The 23,546-nt window shown below is 36.6% G+C and overlaps 1 protein-coding gene across 3 annotated transcripts in view; it reads right to left on the bottom strand.

Moving 5' to 3' along the window:
- The window catches only part of CEMIP2 (cell migration inducing hyaluronidase 2), a 72,169-nt gene that overhangs the window by 19,440 nt on the left and 29,183 nt on the right, over window positions 1-23,546 (bottom strand). For all 3 annotated transcript variants that reach the window (XM_033122913.1, XM_033122914.1, XM_033122912.1), the window contains exons 6-16: window positions 22,476-22,664; window positions 20,721-20,890; window positions 19,217-19,426; window positions 18,666-18,871; window positions 18,458-18,527; window positions 14,402-14,530; window positions 11,994-12,082; window positions 7,398-7,529; window positions 6,239-6,274; window positions 5,027-5,182; window positions 1,283-1,460 (exon numbers count right to left, since the gene is read on the bottom strand). In XM_033122913.1, the coding sequence (XP_032978804.1) occupies window positions 1,283-1,460; window positions 5,027-5,182; window positions 6,239-6,274; window positions 7,398-7,529; window positions 11,994-12,082; window positions 14,402-14,530; window positions 18,458-18,527; window positions 18,666-18,871; window positions 19,217-19,426; window positions 20,721-20,890; window positions 22,476-22,664 (1,565 nt within the window). The remainder of the gene's footprint in view (window positions 1-1,282; window positions 1,461-5,026; window positions 5,183-6,238; window positions 6,275-7,397; window positions 7,530-11,993; window positions 12,083-14,401; window positions 14,531-18,457; window positions 18,528-18,665; window positions 18,872-19,216; window positions 19,427-20,720; window positions 20,891-22,475; window positions 22,665-23,546) is intronic.

Here is a 23,546-nt window from a genome sequence, read left to right on the forward strand (position 1 = left end):
TAGGATGTTTTAAAATCAAGTGAACATCTAAATGATCAGCAACTCAATGGAAAATCAGTGATATTTGGGACAAGTGGTACTGGGTTCTTAGTTCTAGACTTTATCTCTTTTCCCTTGTACCTCCTCTGGCTACGTATAAGAGAAGTTTAGGGCATATTTTCCACCTTTTTAGGTAGAACAAATTTGGCAAACTGTTCCCTTTATGAACTATTCCCAGAGCGTCACCATCATAAGGAACTCCAAGCTGATGAACCACTAGACTTACTAGTTAACAACATGGATTCTCTTAGGTTGTTAGAATTCTAGAATTCTACAACAAATGCAACATCTAACAAACTGATTTTCAGTATGACCATGTCAGTGGTCACCAAACTCAATGCTTGGAGAGGTCCTGTAGGCAAATAAGGCAACCTCCATACTAGAGAACAGATCCAAAACGCACCTTATTTATTTATGTGGGAAGCTATCTACTAGTGTACCCCCTTCTTCCCCCTCTGCAATCATGTGGCCTGAAAGAGAACCAGCCACCTAAGCTGACATTCCAATTTGCACCTGTGCCTCTGTTCCACACTTGGCTATTTTAGGAAAACAGATATAAACTCTGGTAAAATATTCCAAGTTGTTTTAAACTGGGCAAACAGAGTTCGCCTGTGGACGTGAATCAGAGAACTATGAGTCACTTTCCAGGTGTCGTTACCTGTGGAAGCAAGGAGAGGGACGGTCTGAGACTCAATCTCTCTATGTCACTGTCACCTTGGAAATGGCAAGATGGGGAAGTAAAGAGACTGTCCTGTTTATTAGGAGTACAGAAGGTACTGATGAAACTACTAAGAAAACTATTTCTATGGGCTACTGTACTGTAAACAATTATTTCTAAATAATCTTAGCAATCTTCATAAAAGCTTTCCAACAGTTTCTATTAGCAATAACACAATTTGTTTCACACCACCTCAGTATTCCCCTTCTTTCTCAACTTTTTATCCTCTAGTTCCTCGAAAGAATAGACCCCAGGCAAGTAAAATACCAGGCAGAACACAAATCTCTTTGTGGATTATTACAATGAATTTCCCCAAATCATATGTCCTCTTGTTCCTACGAAACTCTACAATCCCCATCCCTGGACAGGGTACGTGGAATCAGGAGTTTCTTTTGCATGTTTTTTCTCCTCCTGGTCATAAAGACTTAGGTACAAATCCTTTATTTGTGTTTTTGTCTTTGGGAATGTGTCATCCCTTCTTCTCCCACCATAATCACTATGTCTGAACCGTAAGAACATACTTACATGTGGACCAAACTTCACGAGGGAGATATTATTCCTGGGGGTTATCTGCCAGGAATTCTTCATAAGGAAGCCGATAGCGCTGGTGTACCTGTCTGGAGTTGGCACATATTTTTTGAAAGTGCACCTGGTAAGATGAATTGGCCCATCATAAATCTGAAAGCCTCTAATTGGGAATGTCCTGTGAAAATACAAGATTTTGTTTAATGCACCTGGGCCCCTCCCCTTAATAGCACTTCACTTCCATATTTGCTTTATAAATACTGTTGAATATCCTGTGTGCACTAATCACCATTCTAGAATACAGGGTAACGAAGACAAGATCCCTGATCAAATAAAACATACAGTATGGTGGGGAAGGCAAATAGAAAAACAAAAGATAATTACAGAAAGTGCTATGGAGACATTAAGACATAGTGCTACACAATAGCCTGGGTAAGACAGACAGGCCATTTTGGATAGAATGGAGGCCTCTCTGAAGAGGTGACTTTTGCTTCCTTTAATCACCTCAGTTAAGACTCTTTTGGTAACTCATATACTTTAGTTTTGATTGCAAAACCTCTAGCATGAGAACAAAAGATGAATCTGTGCTTAAACAGAAAGAATCTCCTTTTAAGCCACTAAATGATAGTAATGAGGTGAAATGATACATTTAAAAGTATAAAAGTATAATTCCTCAAGGCTTAGTATGTCAAAGGGGCTAGCTAAATTGAGAAATTAGTTTTAGTCGTTTTCTTCCTTTCTGTTCAAACACAAACTCTTTAATCATATATTACTCACCATAATTAACACACAAAACCCATAATACTCTGGATCCCTTAGGTTTCTCCCCTATTAAATTCTTTGATGGCATTGCAGAGGATTTCTACTGCAACTAATTAGTTTACAACTTGGCAGTGTTTTATAATAAAAGCATATATGCTAGCAAGAAAATCAAATAGCCTAGTTAAAAATCTATGCGTATTCATGTACCCTGTTTCCCCAAAAATAAGACCTAGCCAGACATTCAGCTCTAATGTGTCTTTTGGAGCAAAAATTAATATAAGACCCATTATTATATTATATTATATTATATTATATTACACTACACTACATTACATTACATTACACTATATTATACCTGGTCTTATATTACAGTAAAATAAGACCATGTCTTATATTAATTTTTGCTCCAAAAGACACATTAGAGCTGACTGTCTGGCTAGGTCTTATTTTCGGGGAAACATGGTGTTTCTAAGTATATATCCAAAAATAGTTCTCTCCCATAAATAAGGTTGTACAAATATAGTAAAATAAAAACTGGATCCACTGACCAATGAATCTTTGTTTTGGAAAATCCTCCTCAGCAAAGAAGGAATAAGCATTTTGAAATAATACTAGAAGCCAGTGTAAAATAAAAAGAATGAAATTCAATTGGCCGCCGTCATACCGCAGCCCGTATCCCAACCAATACAGCTCCTTTTCTTTAATCTACACATCAGAAGAGGCAGCTATAGCCTAACTGTGAAAAGCACAACACTAACAGTGTTTGAATCCCACCTCGGCTACTTTTATTATTTATGAAACGGGATGATGCCAGTAGCTACCTCATTGGGTTTTGTGAGGATTAAGTGAATAATAAAGTACTGAGAACAGCCCCTGATACATCATAAGCATTTAGTAAATGTTCACTATTAAAATTCCATAAAGTTTCCTAGTGGCTTCCATGGTCTCACAGGAGGTTTACAGAGAGCGTAGCATATAGCATATAATGACATTCACTAGTTCCCAAAAACAAGCACAGGTGGAGTGGAGCCAAGGCTAGGTCATCCTTGGCCAGAAGCGACTAAAGCCCTTCTGCCAACAGTCAGCCTTGGCTGTGAAAGCTAAGAGTCTGTTTGCCCCATCCCCCTGACCCGTCCTGACCCTCCAATGTCCAGATAGAACATATAACTCTAAGAGAAGTGATGCTTGATCAATTCCTTCATTGGCTCTGAGGCATGGCCTTTAGAACACTGGTTTTTCTCTACCTGGTTTTCTCACAAGTAACATGAGGACAGCTCCAAACGGTCTCAGAACAGAAGTATGGATTAATTAGTTAACAGTTCCCTAAAAGTTCTGAAGAAACTTTCTAGTGCTAAGTGCTATTTTAATGACTGATTATTTTGACAGAAAACATGCCAAATGTCTACCCCCATACCTCCTTCAACATCTGAAACACTGTTAATTATACAGCCGTGGTTAGGTTTTGAGTCAGCTTCAGCCTCTGTCAACTCTTATTTTCTAGGACTCTTTTCAATAGGTAATTTCCTTTTTCCAGTGGCTATTTCTGAAAACCAACATCACAAATTGAGGGAAAACTGACCTAATGTCATAGTTTACAGTCTGGCAATTTTCTGTGGCTCAAGAAAGAAAGAAAAAAAAAAATCATGAGCTTTAAAGGCCTTATACAAGAAATGAGAAACAAGTTGGCTCAGTTGGTTAGAGTGTGGTGCTGGTATCAGCAAGATTGCTGGTTCAATCCCCACAGGGTGAGCTGCACCCTCCTTAAAAAAAAAAAAAAAGAAAAGAAAAGTAAAGAAAGGAAAAAAAGAAACGAGAAACAAGAAATGAGGTGTGATCACAAAATATGGTAAATGTTTAAATTAAAAAAATTTATTACAATAAAAGACACATTGCCATTAATCCTCCTCAAAATACTCCTCCTTGCTTTGAACACACTTACCACATCATTCTTGCCACTTCCTGAAGCAGCTCTGGAAGTCCTCTTTCTAGAGAGTCTTTTGTTGTGCTGTCATGGCTGCCTCAATGTCCTGAATCGATTCAAAATATTTACCTTCCATGGTCATTTTGACTTTGGGGAAGAGCCAGAAGTCTCAGGGTGCCAGATCCAGTGAATTAGGTAGATGAGGACAAACCGTTATGTTTTTATCCGACAGAAATTGCCGTACCAGAAGTGATGTGTGACAGAGCCTTTCCGTTCTGATCAAAATATACAGTGAATGCTGCTGCCGAGTTCCATCCAACAGAAAAGCTGAGATCTTCCATACGGGAAGGGGCACATCGAACCTTAGTAACAGTGTGTGACAAGTTTCAACTTGTTTGGTGCACTTAGTTGGGTGTCAGCTACAGTTGACAGAAGGTGTGTTTTAAAGCATGCCGTAAATCATCCTCCATCATGACAACGCTCCATGTCACACATCCCTTCTGGTATGGCAACATCTGTCAAATAAAAACATTACGGTGTGTCCTCATCCACTTTATTCACTGGATCTGGCATCATGCAACTTCTAGCTCTTCCCCAAAGTCAAAACGAGTCAGGGCATTGAGGCAACCACGACAGTGCAACTAAAGACACTCACAAAAGAGGACTTCCAGAACTGCTTCAGAAAGTGGCAAGAACAATGGGATAAGTGTGTTCGAAGTGAAGGGGAGTATTTTGAGAGGGATTAATGGCAATGTGTCTTTTACTGTAATAAATTTTTTTTATTTAAATATTTACCATATTGTTTGATCACACCTCAGTTTCCTTCGTTATGAAATTGATAATGAAATCTATAAAGTGTTTAGTTAATGCTCTAGAATTCCAGAGGATGATACACAAATAGTAACAGTGACAACAATAATAATAATTGCAATAATAAGATAAGGTGGGAAAAGTGTCACAGTAGCAACCAATCCATCCAGGATGATTATAGAAACTTCCAGAAAGATTAGGTTTTCATTTATTATTTAAATTTAACACTCCACTGCTAAAGCAATGCTTACCTGTTCCTGGGTAATGTCCGAGGCTTCTGGTCTATTCCTCCAAGGCCTCCATACTTGTTCTGACCACCCTGAAAGCCATAATTTCTGCTCTCCCCAACAAAGAGAGATTCAGATACCTCCTGGCTGGAACCTTCATCACTTGGGAAGCTTCCATCACTGTCAAAATAAGAATAATCATTAACCACACATCCCCAGGACATTTAAATTGACCCTCAAACAAGCTGTAACTCAAACAGCCAAAAAAATTTCAAAGCAGCCAGTAGCTTTTACTAATACGTATCACCGAGTCATTAAAAAGTGTGTCTAAACTGTGAACATATCTCTTATAAATTAATACAAATTAGTTGTATTGTAAATTAGTGGTTTGTAAATTAGATTTAAACAAAGGAAATTTAATTTAGCAGCAACAACTAATTAGTTTAGTCTCAAGCAACAATATTGCACAGTGGGAGGAGAATAAACTTGCTCTGAATAGAACAGTTAGATGAAAACCATGTTTAAGATAGGTTAAACCATGTTTTAGGGAAGAATAACTTTTCTGGAAAAAACACATAACATAAAAAGCTCAGTTCTTAAACACCATTGAGAAATTTGACCAGCTTCTAAGAAAGAAAATATTTAGTCTGCTCCCAACTTTTATTCCCTTCCTTTTTATTCCCATACTTTTTAAGATCTTTAATCTAATGTTCAAGTGTTTTCTTCTAAGCAAAAACATGTTAGGTCTACCTTTCTGTGGAATTCCAGCTATATTATTAACCTACTACTTTGGTATGAATTCAATTAATCATTTAAAAATGTATTTTTGGCCCTCTAGTGGTATTAGGAATCGTGTGCTATTGTTTTTTTTTTTTTTTTCAATTGCGTAATATTGGGGCACAGTGTGTTTTTTCCAGGGCCCATCAGCTCCAATTCGCTGTCCTTCAATCTAGTTGTGGAGGGCACAGCTCAGCTCCAAGTCCAGTCGCCGTTTTCAATCATTAGTTGCAGGGGGCACAGCCCACCATCCCATGTGGGAACTGAACCAGTGACCTCGTTGTTGAGAGCTCACGCTCTAACCAACTGAGCCATCAGGTCGTCCCGCTAATTTTTTTTAATGCTAATAAAAGATTTAACATTCTTGTGTTATGCAAAAAAATAAATAAATAAAAATCAAGGGTTAGTTTACCTACACCTTCAAATAATCAGAGAAGTGTTTTTAATGTAATTACAAACCTGGCAAAGGTCAGTCCTATTCCATTATCTGCAAATCTGTAAGAGAAAAGAGAATGAGGGAATATTTTAATGTACCACATCATGTAAGAGGAGGTAATTCTCTCACTATTTAATTGTCATGAAATCCAGGAGGTTCCAATAATGTTTACTCTCCAAGACCACAAAGAGTTTCACTTCCCAATAACTAAAAACACAGACTCCACAGTGAAGACACCTGGTGGAAATCTCAGCTTTGCCAGTTACTAGCTATGTGGCCTTGGGCAAATTTCTCAACCTTTCTCTCAGTTTTTTTACCTATAAATTGAAGTAATAATATAATCTTCTTCATAGGATACTTAAGAGCATTAAACATACTAATTAATTTCAACCATAGAACAATGCCTGGCACATAGTAAGCAGCATTGCTAGCTTAATTACTATTTTTATAATTATTTTTAAAAACAGTTCATGGTAGTCACTTCAAAACTTTTCAACATTAATACCCAAGCTATTTCTACAGATTTATTTTAGTATCTTTTTTTTTTTTACATGATAAAAGGAAGAGATGATGTTAAAATGCCAAGAAGCTAATGTAACTGCTGGCCAGGGGAAAAAAAATGGTTTTCTAGCCTCTGGAACACCAAATCCTAGCTCAATCAACATAGATCAGGCTTCTCCTAAAATTATACAAATAGGGGAAAAAGTGAGATGCTTACTGCCTCAAGTCATGTTAAGACATAAGTCAACAAACTTATTAAGGTAGAATTCACAACTTTTATTTTGAATGGCAGTGAAAGAGCATCAAAAAAATCTTTGAGTTTCCAAGAGGAAGGAAAAAAATTCAGGTAGTTTCAAAATCTTTATTTAGCTCTCTGACCTAGACCATGCTTGTTACATAAAGTAAAATTCTCGGTTTCTGTTCAATCTCATCAAAAAACTCTCATGTCACTAGACAAGTTCAGTTCCAATAAAAGCAGATGAATGAGATGATTCCAAACATTTGCAGTCTGTTAATGCTAGCATACTTCCTCTGAGTTTGTCCTGTCTGTTAGTAACAATAATATCATACCAGGAACCACTCCTGTACTTTCAGTCTAACAGGTTTTTCAAAATAGCCTTAACAAAAAAAAAAGAAGATACATCAGTGTCATCAGATAATAGCTTTGTAGAGAATACCCACGCTGAATTCTGAACGACAATGTCTCCCCCTCTGACCCAAGCTCCATGGTCATTATTTTTAAAAGCAATAAGTCTGTCAATTAAAGCAGCAACACGTGGCTTTTCAGGGTCACCATCCTGATGAGGCCGAAACCTTGGGGTTGGGGGGAAAAAAAGAGTTTTTTTTTTTTTTTAAATAGTAATAAAAAAGCAATGGAAGTCAGTTATTTACAATTGTAAGCTTAAGTGTCAAAAAGGAGGATTTAAATTTGACCAAACACCTCCCATTCCCACCCAAAAAAAAAAAAAAAAAAACCTTAAGACACAATTTATTTGTATTTCAAATATTGGAAAAAATGATTACATTTATTTACATAAGTTTACAGAGAAGTGCTTTCATATCTTTTTAGTTATGTTTTTTAAATCAACTAATATTATAGAATGGAAACTGCAGAACATTCTAAACACTAAAATCACTTTGTTTTAAACAAAAAACCTCAGATCAGGAAATCTGGCATGTTTTCACAAATTCTTAAACTCCATGATACTAATATAAACTTACTGAATAAATTAATCACATATTTCAACATACATATATTTGAACAGAAGTATTATTTGAGTTGTGTGCTGGTGAAATGTCTTAGATATAGAGATAAAACTGGGTTTAATATATTTAAGAGGCCTAAATTTAAAATAGACTATATTTAATTAACTTATTAATGATAAAGACTGAATTTTATCTTTGCTTTCTCTTCCTTCTAAAACACTTACAAGGACATTAATGAAAAGGTCAAAAAAAATGGTGTCAAAAACTGTCCACTACAATAACTCAAATAAATAATTCCATAAGGCCACCTATTTAAAAATAAAATCATTGCTATCTTAATCTTACAAAGCTGAGGAAGAGGTGGTAGATAAAAAACTAGACAGCTTTTCAAAAACCAATTCACCAGGTTGAGCTTATCAATCATATAAACAAGAAATATCATTTATACAAATACTACTTCTACCACTGCTGACACACAGTAGGTGCTCACTAAATGTGTATGATGAGAGAAGAACTGATGCACAAAGACCAGCAAGTGCAAAGGTCCTTAGACATGAGTGAGTGTGGCACGTGTACGGAACAACCAGCAATTTGACTGGAGAGTAAGAAGCAAGGACTCAGGGAGGCTAGAGAGGTAGTCATGTGCCAGGTAAAGATATGGTTCTTTATTCTAAATGCAGTGGGAAAAGCAGAAAGTAGAATGGTGGTTGCCTGAGATTGGGGGAAAAACTGGGGAGGTGACAGTCAAAAGGTACATAGTTTTAGTTATGCGAGATAAATTCTAGAGATGTACTATACAGCATAGTGTCTATGGCTAACAATACTTTATACTTAAATTTGCTAAAAGAGTAGATTTTATGGTAAAAGTGTTCTTACCAGAAAAAAATAGAAATAATTTTTTTTTTTAATTTAAAAATGACAATAACAGAGGTGGGAGGAAACTTTGGGAGATGATGGATATATGTCTATGGCCTTGATGGTAATGATGGTTTCATGGGTGTGTACTTATGCCCAAACTCAGTGAGTTACATACATTACATATGCACAACTGTTTACATTTTAATCACACTTCAATAAAGTGGGTGGATTGGATGGATGGATGGATGGATGGATGGATAGATGATAGATAGATAGATAGATAGATAGATAGATAGATAGATAGACAGATAGATGATAGATAGATGTGATGGAAAGTGATTGGTAACATAGAATCAGGGAAGTGATGACCAGATTTAATTTTTTTTTTAAACTGGTCATTAGCTGCTACTTGGTGAAAGGACTGTAGAGATTGGACTGTGAAGAGACCAATGTGGAAAGGGTTATAGTCACCCTTAGGTTGTGTATATAACTCCTTACACTAAATAGCTCTAACCTAACGGGTAAAAAATCTGACTCTGAGCCATCACCCACTCTTCTGGCATTGTTGTTGCCGCCAAACAGCTTTGTCATCATTATATAATATCAAGCAGATGGAAGAGTTCTGGAAAAGAAACTACACAATGTTCTAAATGAAAGCCAAAAAAAAACAAGTACCAATAAAGCAACTTTTAATTCTCTGTTATAGTCATCTCCTTTTTTCTGAAATTCCTATCCATATAAATCAATTATTGACCACTTGCTTAGATACCCTTTACTTCCATCCTCTTCCCCACTTGGTGTGCAAAAAATACAGTTAATTTTCGCAGTTTCTCATCATCCTCATTATGAGCTTTCAGCATCCTTCCAAACCCTGCCCTTAACTGTTCTCTGCTTTAAATGTGCTAGTCGATTCTCATGCTTTTTCACGTTTAGATGAAATTTCCCAATCGCAAACCAAGACCTTTCTTGAGTTAAAATTTCCCATCTTTGGATTCCTGTAATTTCACATCTTGAAGACACAAGGAAAGGTTCATCTGATTAACTGTTGAGTCAACTTCTCCGTAATGAACAGACTGAGTTATCTTCTGTATCCCGTGGGCCTAATGTTTAATTCATTGGCTGACTTATTACTTACTTGTTACAGTTTTATCATTTTTACTCACGTCTAGACTGCACGAATGCATATGGGCATGTTCCACCATGTTTCCCCGAAAATAAGACCTAGCCAGACCATCAGCTCTAATGAGGTTTTTGGAGAAAAAAAATTAATATAAGACCTGGTCTTATTTTAATATAATACAAGACCAGGTCTTTATAATATAATATAATATAATATAATAATACAATATCAGGTCTTATTTTAATGTAAGACCGGGTCTTATATAAGACTGGGCATAATATAATATAATATAATATAATATAATATAATATAATATAATATAATATAATATAACAACATAACATAATACCAGATCTTATTTTTAATATAAGACCCGGTCTTATATAACATACTATAAGACTGGGTCTTATATTAATTTTTGCTCCAAAAGACGCATTAAGAGCTGATTGGCTAGGTCTTATTTTCAGGGAAACACGGTATACACCATTTCAAACAAAATTAAATGTATACACCAGCTGCCAAATGTCTTGTTACTCTCTTCTATAATCGGTTCTTTTCAATAACAACTTCCAAATAGAGTCTAGTTACTTACCAATACATATGCATTTATAAACTGGTAAGTAAATAATAGAGCAAAGGAAAAATTACCATTATCATAATATCATATACACACCTGGTAAAAAACACTTCTTAGGTCATTCTGGATAAATTGTTTTATTGTCAAGTTTAATTAAAATATCAATGGATTCTGAAATATATTTTCTCATCCATCCATTCACATACATACACATAATTTTTTAAGGCAGGGAAGAGAGCCAATTTTATTGCTTAAAGATTCTTCTGTTAATACTAACTTAGCAAAGTACACATTACTAGTTCTACCAGTTATAATGAACTCTTTAAAACTAAAAAAAGTAGCAGCAACCATCTAGCAAAGATTTCTTTGTTTTGTCAAATAATATTCTCTTCTTGGTTCTTAATTTATCATCTCTGTGCTCTTTTTTCATCTTGTTTATCTCCTCTAGTTTTCCATTTTATGTCTTGCTCAGCTATTAGGTGTCCAGTACCTCATGCTTTATTTAATAACGCCCAGTTTCACAGCTTCTCAAACGCTGTCTGATCATTGCTTTCAAATATTTCAGGCTGACCTTTAAGGAATCTTGATGAGTAATTTTACTAACTATACTCTCCCCAGTTTCTCCTGACCTCTTGACTTATCACTGTGTCACAAGGATCCTGCCTCATACCTAAATGGACTCACTGACCTACAGGGTGGTTCCTACTTTATTCCCTTGTGAATAATCAAACTTGGCATCCTTTTCTTAAATGTCTATCAACAGACTCTATTAAATCTCGTACCCTTTCATCTCTGTAAATTGGTTAATCAATGTGAAGTATGGAAAAATAACATGCACGCAGTTCCTACTGAATATGACTTTAAGTTGCCATTTTTTCCAGAAATTCTTATTTCCATTGAAGACATTTTTATTTCCTTTGGCTCATATATAGCACGTAAAAGAACTCAGTTGAAATGCTGGTCCATATCCCAACCACAGTCTGTGGTTACACAGGAGAGTAACATAAAGCTCAACTATGAGGTGAATCGGAGCCTACAAATGACTACACCAGAACTAGCTCAATCATCAAGTTTGAGACCTTTCCCTTTGAAATAGAATTAATGCAATGTTCCATTTTGACCACCAACAATGAAGTCTGCATGCTTTGGTTTTCAGGGATTACACTAAAACATTTTTGGTTAACTTGTTTTTCAATGAGCCATATTCTACTTAGGCCAAATGTGGACCCTTTTTCAACATGATCTCTCTCTTTCTTTCTCTTTCTGCAATGCTAACGTCAATTTACAACTGTGAAAAGGGGAAAGCATTAACTTCTTTGGTATCTCAATAAGATTTAAAAGCCCAGCTACAGGGCCTAGAATAGAGAATAAATGTTTTCCCAAAACTCTCCTACAAGCTTTGAAAACTTCATTTTAAATGAGTTACTGGAGAGATGAGTACAATGGCTTAACTAACTCAGAAAGTTGTGCTTTGGCAAGATATAGCTTGAGTGTGATTTAAAAGGACCAGCTCTACCTTGCACTGTTATCCAAACAGAGGTATTCCCGTGGGTCAGCATCACTGGCGTTGGTTGTTTTGACTCCTTTGTCAATAAATAAGCCCGCCTGGAAAATATAATAATGGACTGAAATAAATATGAATCCCAAGTTACATCTCTATATACAATGATTCATGAAAATAAGTTTGCGCTTATCATGCCTGACCAAAAAAGAGGGGGAAGAAATAAACAGCAAAGCAAAGGTATCATGAAAACAGCTACTTTCCTGGATATTTTTATCATTTCACTCATTAGGTCATTTGTAAATATTCATGTAGTGCCTACCTTGTGGTAGGCACCAAGCATGATACATTAACAAGAAAAATATGGTCTTTGCTGTTACTGAACAAACTAGCAGGAAGACATGCAACTGAAGAAACAATTACAATCCAGTATGATAAGCATATAATAAAGGAAGTAAACGATGCTTTGGCAGCGCATAAGAAAGACATCGAGATGAGACCTCTGGCAAAGGTGGGAGTGACATGATTCAGGGAATGTCTCCTAAAAGAAGTGACATCCGAAAGCCGAAATTTGAAGGATGGGGAGGAATTAACCACACAAAAGAACAGGCTGAGGATGAAGGGCAGGAAGTAGATGGGAAGCAGCTGAAGCATCTAGAGGAAAGAACGCAAGGGAATCATTTGTTCAAAAAGTCTGGGGATGAGAGCGAGTATGGAACATCGAGAAGAAAAAATATTTTAGGTGGACTGACAGGAAATATATGGAGGGAGGAAAGGCAAGGAAGGAGAAACAGAAGCAAATGCCATATGATGCAGAGTTGATACGCTAATGGATCCAGACAATGGGACTTTTAATAAAGATAACGTAATCTTAAGGAAGAACACTCTAGCTACGAGATAGGTAATGGGTTGGAAAGGGACAAAGCAAGAGGTAAGAAATAGGGAGGAGACAACTGCAGTAACCCAGAAGAGACAGAAGGATGTCCTGGCCTTGTGGCAGTAGTAACGGGAAACAGAGAGAGTGAGAATTCTTTTAAGTAGTATTGATATCATTTAGTAATTAACAAAATGTCTCAGAGTGAGGTACAGGGAGCAATAAAGGTTCATATACTTCTAGTTTGGGCAATCAGGTGGCTAGTGGTTTCATTCAATGAAATAGATACGGGAATGGGTCTTGTGATAAAAACTAAGGATTTTAATTTGGAACACATTTTATTTATGTGTCCCTGAGACATCCAAAGGGTAATCAGATGCAGTCAGATAGGCGTAATTGACCTATCTGGACTAGATTTGGGAGGTATAAGCAACTGAAGCCATAGATAGAGGTCAGTGTTTGTACATTTATAACTCATACAAAAATGACAAGTTCCTCTCTGAGGACTCCAAGCATTCAGTTTCCTTTGGCTTTCAAGTATCTGAATAGTCAGTCCCAAATTTAACAAATTAAAACATAATCCTCCATTCACTATTTACATCTAACATGCTTACAATTAATAGAGCAGATAACTACATGTCCACATGGTCTATGCCATTAAAAATTAATTAGAATGACGTTTTTTTTTATACCACCTCTCATGAGAAAATTTTGCAGATTTCCACTCTGAAATGCTACTTTCAGTAATTATTCTTAATCAGCTAGTCAGCTCACAAAAATCATAATTCTGTGTAAAGCTTTTTCCTCTCTCAAGACGTCATCAAGTGATTCTAAGGTCTTCAAATTATAACAACTCTAGGTTTTTAAAGGATCCTGTAAGTATCATAAACAGAAAGTATTAATTGATGTGGATCAATCACATCAAAGTCAAGACTCTGGGCATTGTATCATATAATGAAAACATCAAAGTGCCTCGTAAGCACAAAATGAACCAGATGTATTTATCACTGGGGGTCGGTGAGGGATGAGTGCCAAGTACAGAAATTAGACCTTCTAAATGGCCTTTCGTTTACTTGACCTGTATCACTTTACATTAGGTCAAATATTCTTACACAATATTCCACTATTTACATAATTAGTATTAAATGCCCATAGGACACTTTATCAGCACAGAGAGAAAATATGCTTTTCAATCCTCAGAAGCACATGACCAATGTGTACATCCCTAGAAACATGTAATAATAGAGCAGATTGGAAAAAGGTGAGAGAGAGGGAGAGCGAGGAGGAGGACTCATGAATCAAGTCCATTGTCACAATTATTCAGGTCGCATGTGCATGTGTGTGAGTGTATATTCCTGTGTGTGTAGAAACAGAAAGCTATATGTACATCTTGAACACAGAAGGGTTAGGAGTCTGCTCTTTTTAAGCATAAATAATTTTCTCTGGTAACAAGATCTCCCTAACACTGGCACTGCTCAGCTGGAATCACAGTAGTCCATCCTTTACCCTGTAAATCATATACACTGAGGGTTAAAACTCACAAACCTACCTTAAAACTTGAATGGACCCTGTTGTTATAAAATATACCCAATGGAGTAAGTTCTGGTTTCGTTAAGAGCTGCAATCCACTGGATTCCCCAGTAGGTTCCTTGTGGAATAAATACCATATTCCAGCATCCTATAATTAAAAAGCCAAGGTCATTAAAAGCCTCCTTTTCTAAAGCCACTCTATGAAACTCGCTCATAAACTAAGCACTTCACAGGCAAGTTTAATCTTGTTGACATGAACTATTCATTGTTTCAGGTTAGGGATTGACTGTAAAAAGTTGGGTACTCATCTCGCACTCTCAAAGCAATTGCATCATGCTTTTCAAAGCACCAAACTTAATTTTGCTTGCAGGGTTGGACAAAAGATAGAAATACCTGGCTGACAGCAAAATTTATTTTCAAAATAACTTTCCCATTATTATCTACTTCAAAAAGGTATGCAGAATTAGAACCACACAAGCGTTCCTCCCTCCCATGTGACCGGGATAGCACAGCTTTTTAGCAATACAGGGTTTTTTTCTGTTTACCTCCAAATCTGATCAATAGATGAGTCATACCTATTAAACAACTATCCGTGACATGCAGAGCTCACTGCCTTCTTTCAAACAACTCCAATGCCCTTCCTGTCCTGAGGCAAATTTTTGCCAAGGGAAAAAAACCACCACCCGCATGAATCAGGATGCTGTCTCAGTGTGGATCCTGTCTGTTCAATTTCAGTATTAACAGGAGCAGAACGATTTGAAATGTTTTCACACTCAAAATCATATATAAAAGTCAAAACTAAATGTTTTTAATCCCTGTGACTATTTTTTATTTTACAATTTAATTAAAAACCAGCCCCAGGTGAAGGACACTTCACATGATGGAGCTTTGATTAAACAGGTTGTTAAAACTTAAACATATAGTCCAAAAGTATGGTATTCGTTCAAATTTGGCAAACATTTATTTAGTGTCCACTGCATGCCACGTGTACAGGAAGACTATTGTCAAAGAATTCATAGTTTAATGGGAAATACAGACAGAACTAAAACACAACATGTGTAATAAGTACTGTATTAGCTGTAACAAGAAGTCTTTTGGGAGCATGGAGGAGAGATGAATTTGAAAAGTATATATATCCTACACACCAAAATGAATGCAATGGTTAACAATTTTCTGTAAGTTTATAGATGGGTCTTAAAAAAAAAATAAACTACTCTGAAAAGTTGTGTGCTACCCCTACTCTTTGGGACACAAAATAGACCATGGGAAAAGACTTGAAGGGTTGTGGAGAAGGCTTCCATACCACAGCCCTAGAAACTGAGAGAAGAGTGCACCCTCCCAAGATACAATGCCGTCTGGGGATGGATGGAGGTGGAGGACGGCGGGTACGGGGATCGCAGCTGTTTCCTGTTAAACACTGCGGTGTCAACACAGGTAAAGGGTACTTTGTCAAAGGCAGTGGAAAGGTACAAGTCGAAGGGGTTTGACTGACTTTGGGAGGAAAACCCTTGCCAAAACATGCGCATTACTGGAACAGTTTTTCTACAGAGAAAAGGAAGAACTCACTGAATGAAAAGGAAGAACATGCATGAGATGTGGAAGACAGAGACCTGCTATCTTTTTCCTCACCTGAGCCCCAGTAAGGGTTTCTGGCAATCTCACCTTACCATTTTCATGGACTATTTATAATTTGCTTTGATCTTCACCCCATGACTTCTGAAAACAGCTAAAATGAATCTCTGCTCTGGCTGGTCATTTGTAGTGTAACATAGGTCAGAAGATGGTCCTGGGGTAAGATTGCTTATCAACTTCTTGGTCATCTTTACCCAAAAACTCACCTTTCAATTAAAAGCTCTCAACACAAACCCCACTTGGGCTTGACAAATATTTGATAAAAAAATGAATGAATGGAAATCCGAAATGATTAAATGTCTAGGTATCTACCCTGTCAAATAAGAATTTCATGTTTTATGTTTTTAACGAAAATCGCAGATGTAAATTTCACCACCACCTAGTAATGCCTGTATTCTATTTACCTCAAATAAATACTCCCTTCAACTAGTCTTTTACTTCACCCTGGAAAACAATGATAGGTATTTCTTTCCTTTTTAAAATCTTAATAGCCATGATGTAGAAATATGAATATTTAGCACAGACATAATCATAATAGTATAGTATCTAAAGATTCATACTTATAAATCAGTGGTTTTAAATCACATGCAATTATAAATGTAAATTTTTCCTAGCTTATCCAGAGGACATTTCTGCCATCCAAAAATAGTGCACTCATTTTCTTTTTAAGTTATTCTTGTGTTTGTGAAACAATTCAAGGCACGCAGTTAATTTAAGGTACACATCTGAGTTCAGCTGCTTTACCGTGGAGATGACATCCCCAAGTGTATAGGATCCCTGCATTTAACAAAAGGAGGTGCCCCTTGACCAGAGTGACAACTGTCATAGTATTCTACAGAATAATCCATTCCCATAAAGGAAAGTTAAAGCGTTCTTTGTTCATCAACACTAAAAACTGAAATGCTCAGTTATTCAGGCACTCCTGACTTAAATATAAGAAGCCAGAAAGACTACATTACACATTAATATATTCTGGAAGTAACATAACCCTAGAGGTTATCCCATCTCTTTTCTTCCATTTGGCATCTATCTTACTGTACTCAAAGATACTAAGTGGCATAAAAGATTTCTTTTACATTGACAAGATCATTTTATTGAGACAGTGCACAATTCTTTAATTTTGGTTATGGTCACATCTTTCTTCTGATTTTTACAATGTGGTATTTAATATTGATATATATTTTCTATTATCCATTTGATGGGCACCAGTTAAACAAGTTGAAAATTTAAAAATGGTAAGTTGAGCTAAATTTAAATGAGTTGACTCAATAAAATTCATGATGCAGGCCGGCCCAGTGGCTCAGGTGGTTGGAGCACTGTGCTCCTAAGGCCGAGGTCACAGGTTCGATTCCCACATGGGCCAGTGAGCTGCACCCTCTACAGCTAAGATTGTGAACAATGGCTCTCCCTATAGCTGGGCTGCTGTGAGCAGCCAGAGGTCAGCGTGAGCTGCCATGAGCCGCTGCAGGCTGCTGTGTGCTACCGCAGGCTGCTGTGCGCTGCCATGAGCGGCCATTGGCCAGTGTGAGTGGCTGGCAGTCGGCGTGAGTGGCCGGCAGCCATTGTGAGCAGCCGGCAAGAGGTGCCATGAGCTGCCAACTGGCGACCAACTGCCTCCTACTCAACTAGACTGAGAAACAACAGCTTGAACGAGAGTGGGGGAGGGGAGGCAGAAGAAGGGGGGGGAATTCATGATGCAGAAATTACTGAATATTTCAAACTTAAAATTTTTTATTAAAAAATTCCAGTGAAATACAAAGATTCTTTTAAAAGTTTGCTTCAATGATGAAAAATAAAATGGAGCGTTATAAAATTCATATAATGCTATAAAAAGTTAAAATATTTTATCATTTTATTATTTGGTTCTGGCCACATCTTTCTTCTGATTTTTACAATGTGGTCTTTAATATTGATATATATTTTCTATTACCCATTTGATGGGCATTTTAACAAAAGTTAAAATATTTTATCATTATGCAACTTTTAATTATGGCTAGAGCTATTGTGGGTGAGGAACCAACTTTCCTCTATCCTCAAGGTTCTTCTGGCTGGTCTAATAATTAAATACACATAAGACAGGTTAGCAAGAGAAAATAACCAATTTTAACACATACATGTGTATGGGAACCCCACATACATAAGAGAGTCAGACACCCCCACATGCACGAGAGGTTCAGAGACAGAAAGGGACAGGTATCTGAGACATTCTGAGCTAGGGATGGGGTAAAATACCTTGGGGGCTTCAAAAGCGGCTTCAAAGAGTTATTGCATAAATGATTTAAAAGAAACAGAAGAACCATATCAACAAGTAATACCAGAAAACAATGTGATGCGGAAGACAGATTGCCACACATTATGGTTACATCCATAATGTAACATCCATATACAAGAATATTTAGAAACATGAATACAAAAAAACTGAAAGCACTTCAATATTATTTACCTGTGAGCCTGCAGCTGCATTATTAATCAGATTATTGTTGGGATGAGCAATCCAGAAAGTTGAAACAGCCCTGCAAGGCATTTTTTAAGGTGATTTAAATATTCATCATGAAAAATCCTGCCCACTAAAAACTTCCCCCAAAACCTCTTCTTCCAAAGTCAAAGGCCTTGATCATCATGCATGAGTTTCCTTTCTGCCAACTACTCACATACAGTCAGTGGTAGGCACAGGGACGTAATTTCCAAACACTTTTTCTCGCATGGTGGTGCACATGGAGTTATTCCTGTCAGTGGGGAGGAGGGTGCCAGGCTTGGTGAGGAGGCCCAGATTGTGGAACAAAGTATTTCTCTGTTCAACACCATCTTCCAAAAAGAAACAATGACCTAGTGTGTCAAATCCAATGGTGTCTTTTATCTGCAAAAATACAAGTGTATAATGTAATTGGTAACAAGATTGATTGTGGTTTAAGTAACAAGTGCTATTTAGTGTAGCATGCTTGGTACAAATGCAAAAAGAAGTTTTTATCTTATCTGAAGAGGCAAAGTCAAATGTCAGGTTTTATTGATCCCTGAAGAGAATAATTTGGTTAGCTAAAACAGGAGGCTTCCTTCACACAGAAAAACAGTAGCATTCTCAGTAAAATCAAGATAGTGTAAGGCATGTAGTACAAAGCTTACTTATCTAAAATTGAGACGGCGTGAGAATTCAGAGAGGTAACGGCTTCAATAATACCCGTCAAGATAACGTGAGGCTACTTACAAGCAAGCCATCCGTCCCATGAACAGTGATGCATCGGGAGAAGCTGTGATGAATAGACAGCCCATCCACAGAGGTTGCGTGTCTGTATCCTCCTTTAGAATCGACATCTCCGCACAGATGAAAATGAACAGGGTATCGTCCCAGCTGCTGCTGACCCATGTGTTTCAATTCCACGTAAGAAAGATGGACTGAAGTAAAATTTTTCCTTATCTATAAGACAAGGTAACCAAAATCAAATGATAAATTTCATCATAGGAAAGTAGCAAAATATAACGTTTCAATAGAACATGTCTGAAGAAGAATACGTATTAAAATATTTATTGTCTTTCCTATCCTATTTTCCAAGATCCCCAGTTAATAATTTAGCAAATGCTCCTTTACATAAGTGACTGCTTGGAAGAGCTATAGAAATAGCATTTTATTTGGAATGAAAGGAAATATAACCAGGAAGTTGCAGAAATGATTTCCGTATATGTGTTTTGATTTGTTCAAATATTCTGGTCAGGTCCAGTCTCATGTTGTTCTTTTATAACTCCCACTACAGTTTGATAGTTATTTCTAAATCATCCCTGAGTAGTTTTGTTAGCACACAATATGGTTTACTCAGAGTTCTTTTTAAAAATTCCTCTGTGATCCACAACTGGAGCACTCTATTATTTTCACACACTGCATTTTCAATCATACTACTAAAAACAAAGAAATAATACTGACCGACATTTCAGAACTCAGTGTAACAGAAATGTTGCTAGTAAGCATAGTCCACTCCATGCACAAAAACTAATTTTAAAACACATGTAGCCAAAATGCAACCCAGAAGTCCAATAAATAGGTACACAGAGCAAAGCTTACCACACAGTAAGCACTCAATACTTTTATAAAATAAAAATCTGCATATAAAAAAATATTTTTACAGGGGTGGCCGGTCAGCTCAGTTGGTTAGAGTGTGGTGCTGGTGGCACCAAGGTTGCTGGCTCGTCCCCACATGGGCCACTGTTAGCTGCCCCCTCCTTAAAAAAAAAAAAAGACTCTCTCTCTCTCTCTCTCTCTCTCTCTCTCTCTCTCTCTCTATATATATATATATATATATATATACACACATATATATATATACTTCTTTTTACAGAAATCTATTTTGTATATGTATACTGCTACTGCTTATACTTCCGTAATATCATGTTTTAAAAAGAACTAATTGATTCTTCCATACCAAGGTTATTTGCTTTGTTTTGTTTTTGTCTCTCTATAATTGGTTCTTCCCAATATATTAATTCTTTGTAAGACAATTCTTAAATGGCTTAAGCAGAGGTCCACGTCAACTAAATGAAGATACAAACTTTTTCTTTTAATGATCTAAAAATCTCCTCTTTGTCATTTGATAGAGAAATAAAGTATGATTTCTTTTTAATACCCTTATAGATCTCATTCCAAAACTTGAAGGTTTTTTTTTTTTCAAATATATTTAACAAGCAGGGTTTCCAAGAACTCATCAAATCCTTTTGCCTACCATGACATGGCCCCCAAAGGTATCATAATCAAAGAATTGGCACTGGTTTTCAGCATAGCATGAGTCTTCCATTTCTCCACGGATTACAACATTCCGGGTAAGAATTCCAACCTCAGCTCTCATGTCTACACCATCTATGATCTCACCCATGTGCAGGAACTGAGGGGTTTCTAGTTGATGTGGGCAAGGGAAAAAGAACATTAGAACAGAGAAAACATGGAACGTACATCAAAAAGACAGTCCTATTTATTCTGTAACCCCAAGACATTATCAAAATTTATTGTCTGCTTCCATTCTTTACTACCTCAGAATCACAGAATCCCAAAAAGCAAGGATTTTGAAGATTATCTAGTCAACCACCCACCCAATGCCTAAACCCTCACTACCAACTGTCAAATCCTCGCACAGAGTTTGCTCCTTCCCGAAGCTCAATCCTTTCTTACACAGCACCAATAATCTGGAATCCACATAAGAATGTATCGTGTCTCTCTGGTTCCTGTCCATATGCTCTGGTCCTACTCCCTTGAGGACACATGAAGAACTAAATGCATGGCGAGTCCAGAAAAACTAATGGTTTGTAGATGTTGATAACAGGGTGTCAAGTTGTTTTTGTTTCTACTTCCAAGCTAAAGTAATCTGCATTCCCACATGAACCGTACAGAAATTACCATCTTTCTTATTTTAATATTATGCATTCTTTAAATTCCCAACTTTTTTGGAAGTTAAAAACACTTTTATAATGAGCTTCTCTGTGATGGTTTTATATATAAACTCAGGGAAAAAAATACAAATGAGTCAAGCAGTTGAGATCATGGAGATTCATTATCATGCAGACTTGTTAACAAGGGTGGGAATTTCCAAACAAAATTAATGCCAGATGTATCATAATTTTCTGGGATTTTTGTTTTGTTTTCCGCTTATGCCCTGTATTATCAAGAAGGAAAAGTACAACACTGAAGCACAGAGAAAAAGTGCTAAGTGAGCAAATCATCCTTTTTTTTTTTAAAAGCAAAAAATTTCCCCTTAAACTTCTGAGCTGTAAATTATCCACTGAGTCAAACAGTTACTGTAACTTATCAAACAGTTACTGTAAGGTCTGGTTTTGTACCATAAATGTATAATCTTGAGTACAGTAGCAAGTAAAGGAATATAATGAGTGACATGTAGAATGAATTCTGTAACTGAAGCAATGCGAGAAGAAGCTTTACCTATTACCAGGCTCAGAATAAGTACCTGATAAATGTCACCCATTCTTTCTGAAGATAGTTTATAGTAAGAATCTCATGTGCATCCTCTCCCTCAAAAAAAATAAATACATAAATACATTATTCAAAATTATGAAAGGAAATGTAGTCTTATTAAAGTAACTTTTTGGTTCCATTTTAGTATTTATGAGATCTACTTTTTGCCAAGAAGTAGGCACTCAAAACCCATGCATTTTTTTTTTTAATTAAGAAGACAAACTTCTATTAAACAAACTAATCTGGTTGAATGGCTGGGTTTACTATTATTTGACAGTGGAAAATTAATAAGAAGTTGGAAAGGAGTTTGGAAAACAATCAATCCACCTAGTCTGCATATATATATACTTTAAACAAAGAAACAAGCATGACACATGGTGGTGGTAGTGGTGGTGGTGGTGGTGGTGGTGGTGGTGGTGGTGGTGGTGATGATTGAGAGAAAAAAAAAAAACTCCAGGAATCAAATCTCAAGAAAAAAAGTGTTTCCCAAAAAGCATTCTGAGTGGTCTAATACCTTTGACTTTGACCTGGAAACGGCTGCACTCGGGACAGGGGAGAAGCGTGAACTCCTCTGCTTGGTACATGGAATAATCTGTGCTTGCGACCACAATCTGGTCTCCCGGTTTCCAGCTACTAACATCATCCAGCAGATGAAGCTTCACTCCATCCACAACTTCTACCCGAAAACCTGAAAGAGAAACTCCTAAACCACAAAGCAAAAAAGAAAGTGATGCATTATTAGCAGGAATTTTGTTTTTCTAATATCAACCTACTCACAGATTAACAAATTAAAAGTTAAGATAAATTCAAGTCAGAAAATTTTTACTAATGGTAACCATGTGGAAGTCACTAAGCAGATATTAATGATTAAAAGATGCTAATAGAGACCCCTGCCAAGAGGAAAGAGCCCCATGCACCCCTCACCAGAATATAACATACTGATCTGGTACTCCTTTAAGGTAATGACTCTAAGGGACAATAAGAGGAGTGAAAAAAATACATTTACTTAAGAGAAGGGAATCAAAAGAAGGAAAATTCAGGCATGGCACAAGGAATAATACGGATATTCTTACAGCCTTCACACAACTATCCTGATAAAACCGAACCTGATCAAGTCTTGGATTCTGTTCCTTTCCACTGGGATCTACCCTGCCTTTCTATTTCTACAAAGCACCCCCATCCCCCTCCCCCAAAAAAGAGATACCTAATAAAGGTAATGTGTTTTTTTAATATGTTTATTATATTCAGATACTAAAGTCTATAATAAAATTTTGTCCAAATCATAATAGAATAATAACTAACAATACTAATAAGAGCTGAAAGTTGTTGGGACTTCACACACATAATAACCTGTCATCAAAAAACTGAGAGATAGGAAATACAATATGCATTAGACATGTAAAAAACAAAGGTCAGGGAGTTTGAATAACAGCTAAAAAATGGGAGAGCCCATAAGTGAATGCCAATCTAATTCAGATCCCAATTCCTTAACCTCTATAGGTATTATTCTGCCTTCCCAAGAATCAAATAAACAGGTTAGGAACAGAGGTAATAAAAACCTTGTGACCGTAACTACAATCACTAC

Source organism: Rhinolophus ferrumequinum, chromosome 12 (assembly GCF_004115265.2).
Source record: "Rhinolophus ferrumequinum isolate MPI-CBG mRhiFer1 chromosome 12, mRhiFer1_v1.p, whole genome shotgun sequence".
NCBI classification, from domain to species: domain Eukaryota; kingdom Metazoa; phylum Chordata; class Mammalia; order Chiroptera; family Rhinolophidae; genus Rhinolophus; species Rhinolophus ferrumequinum.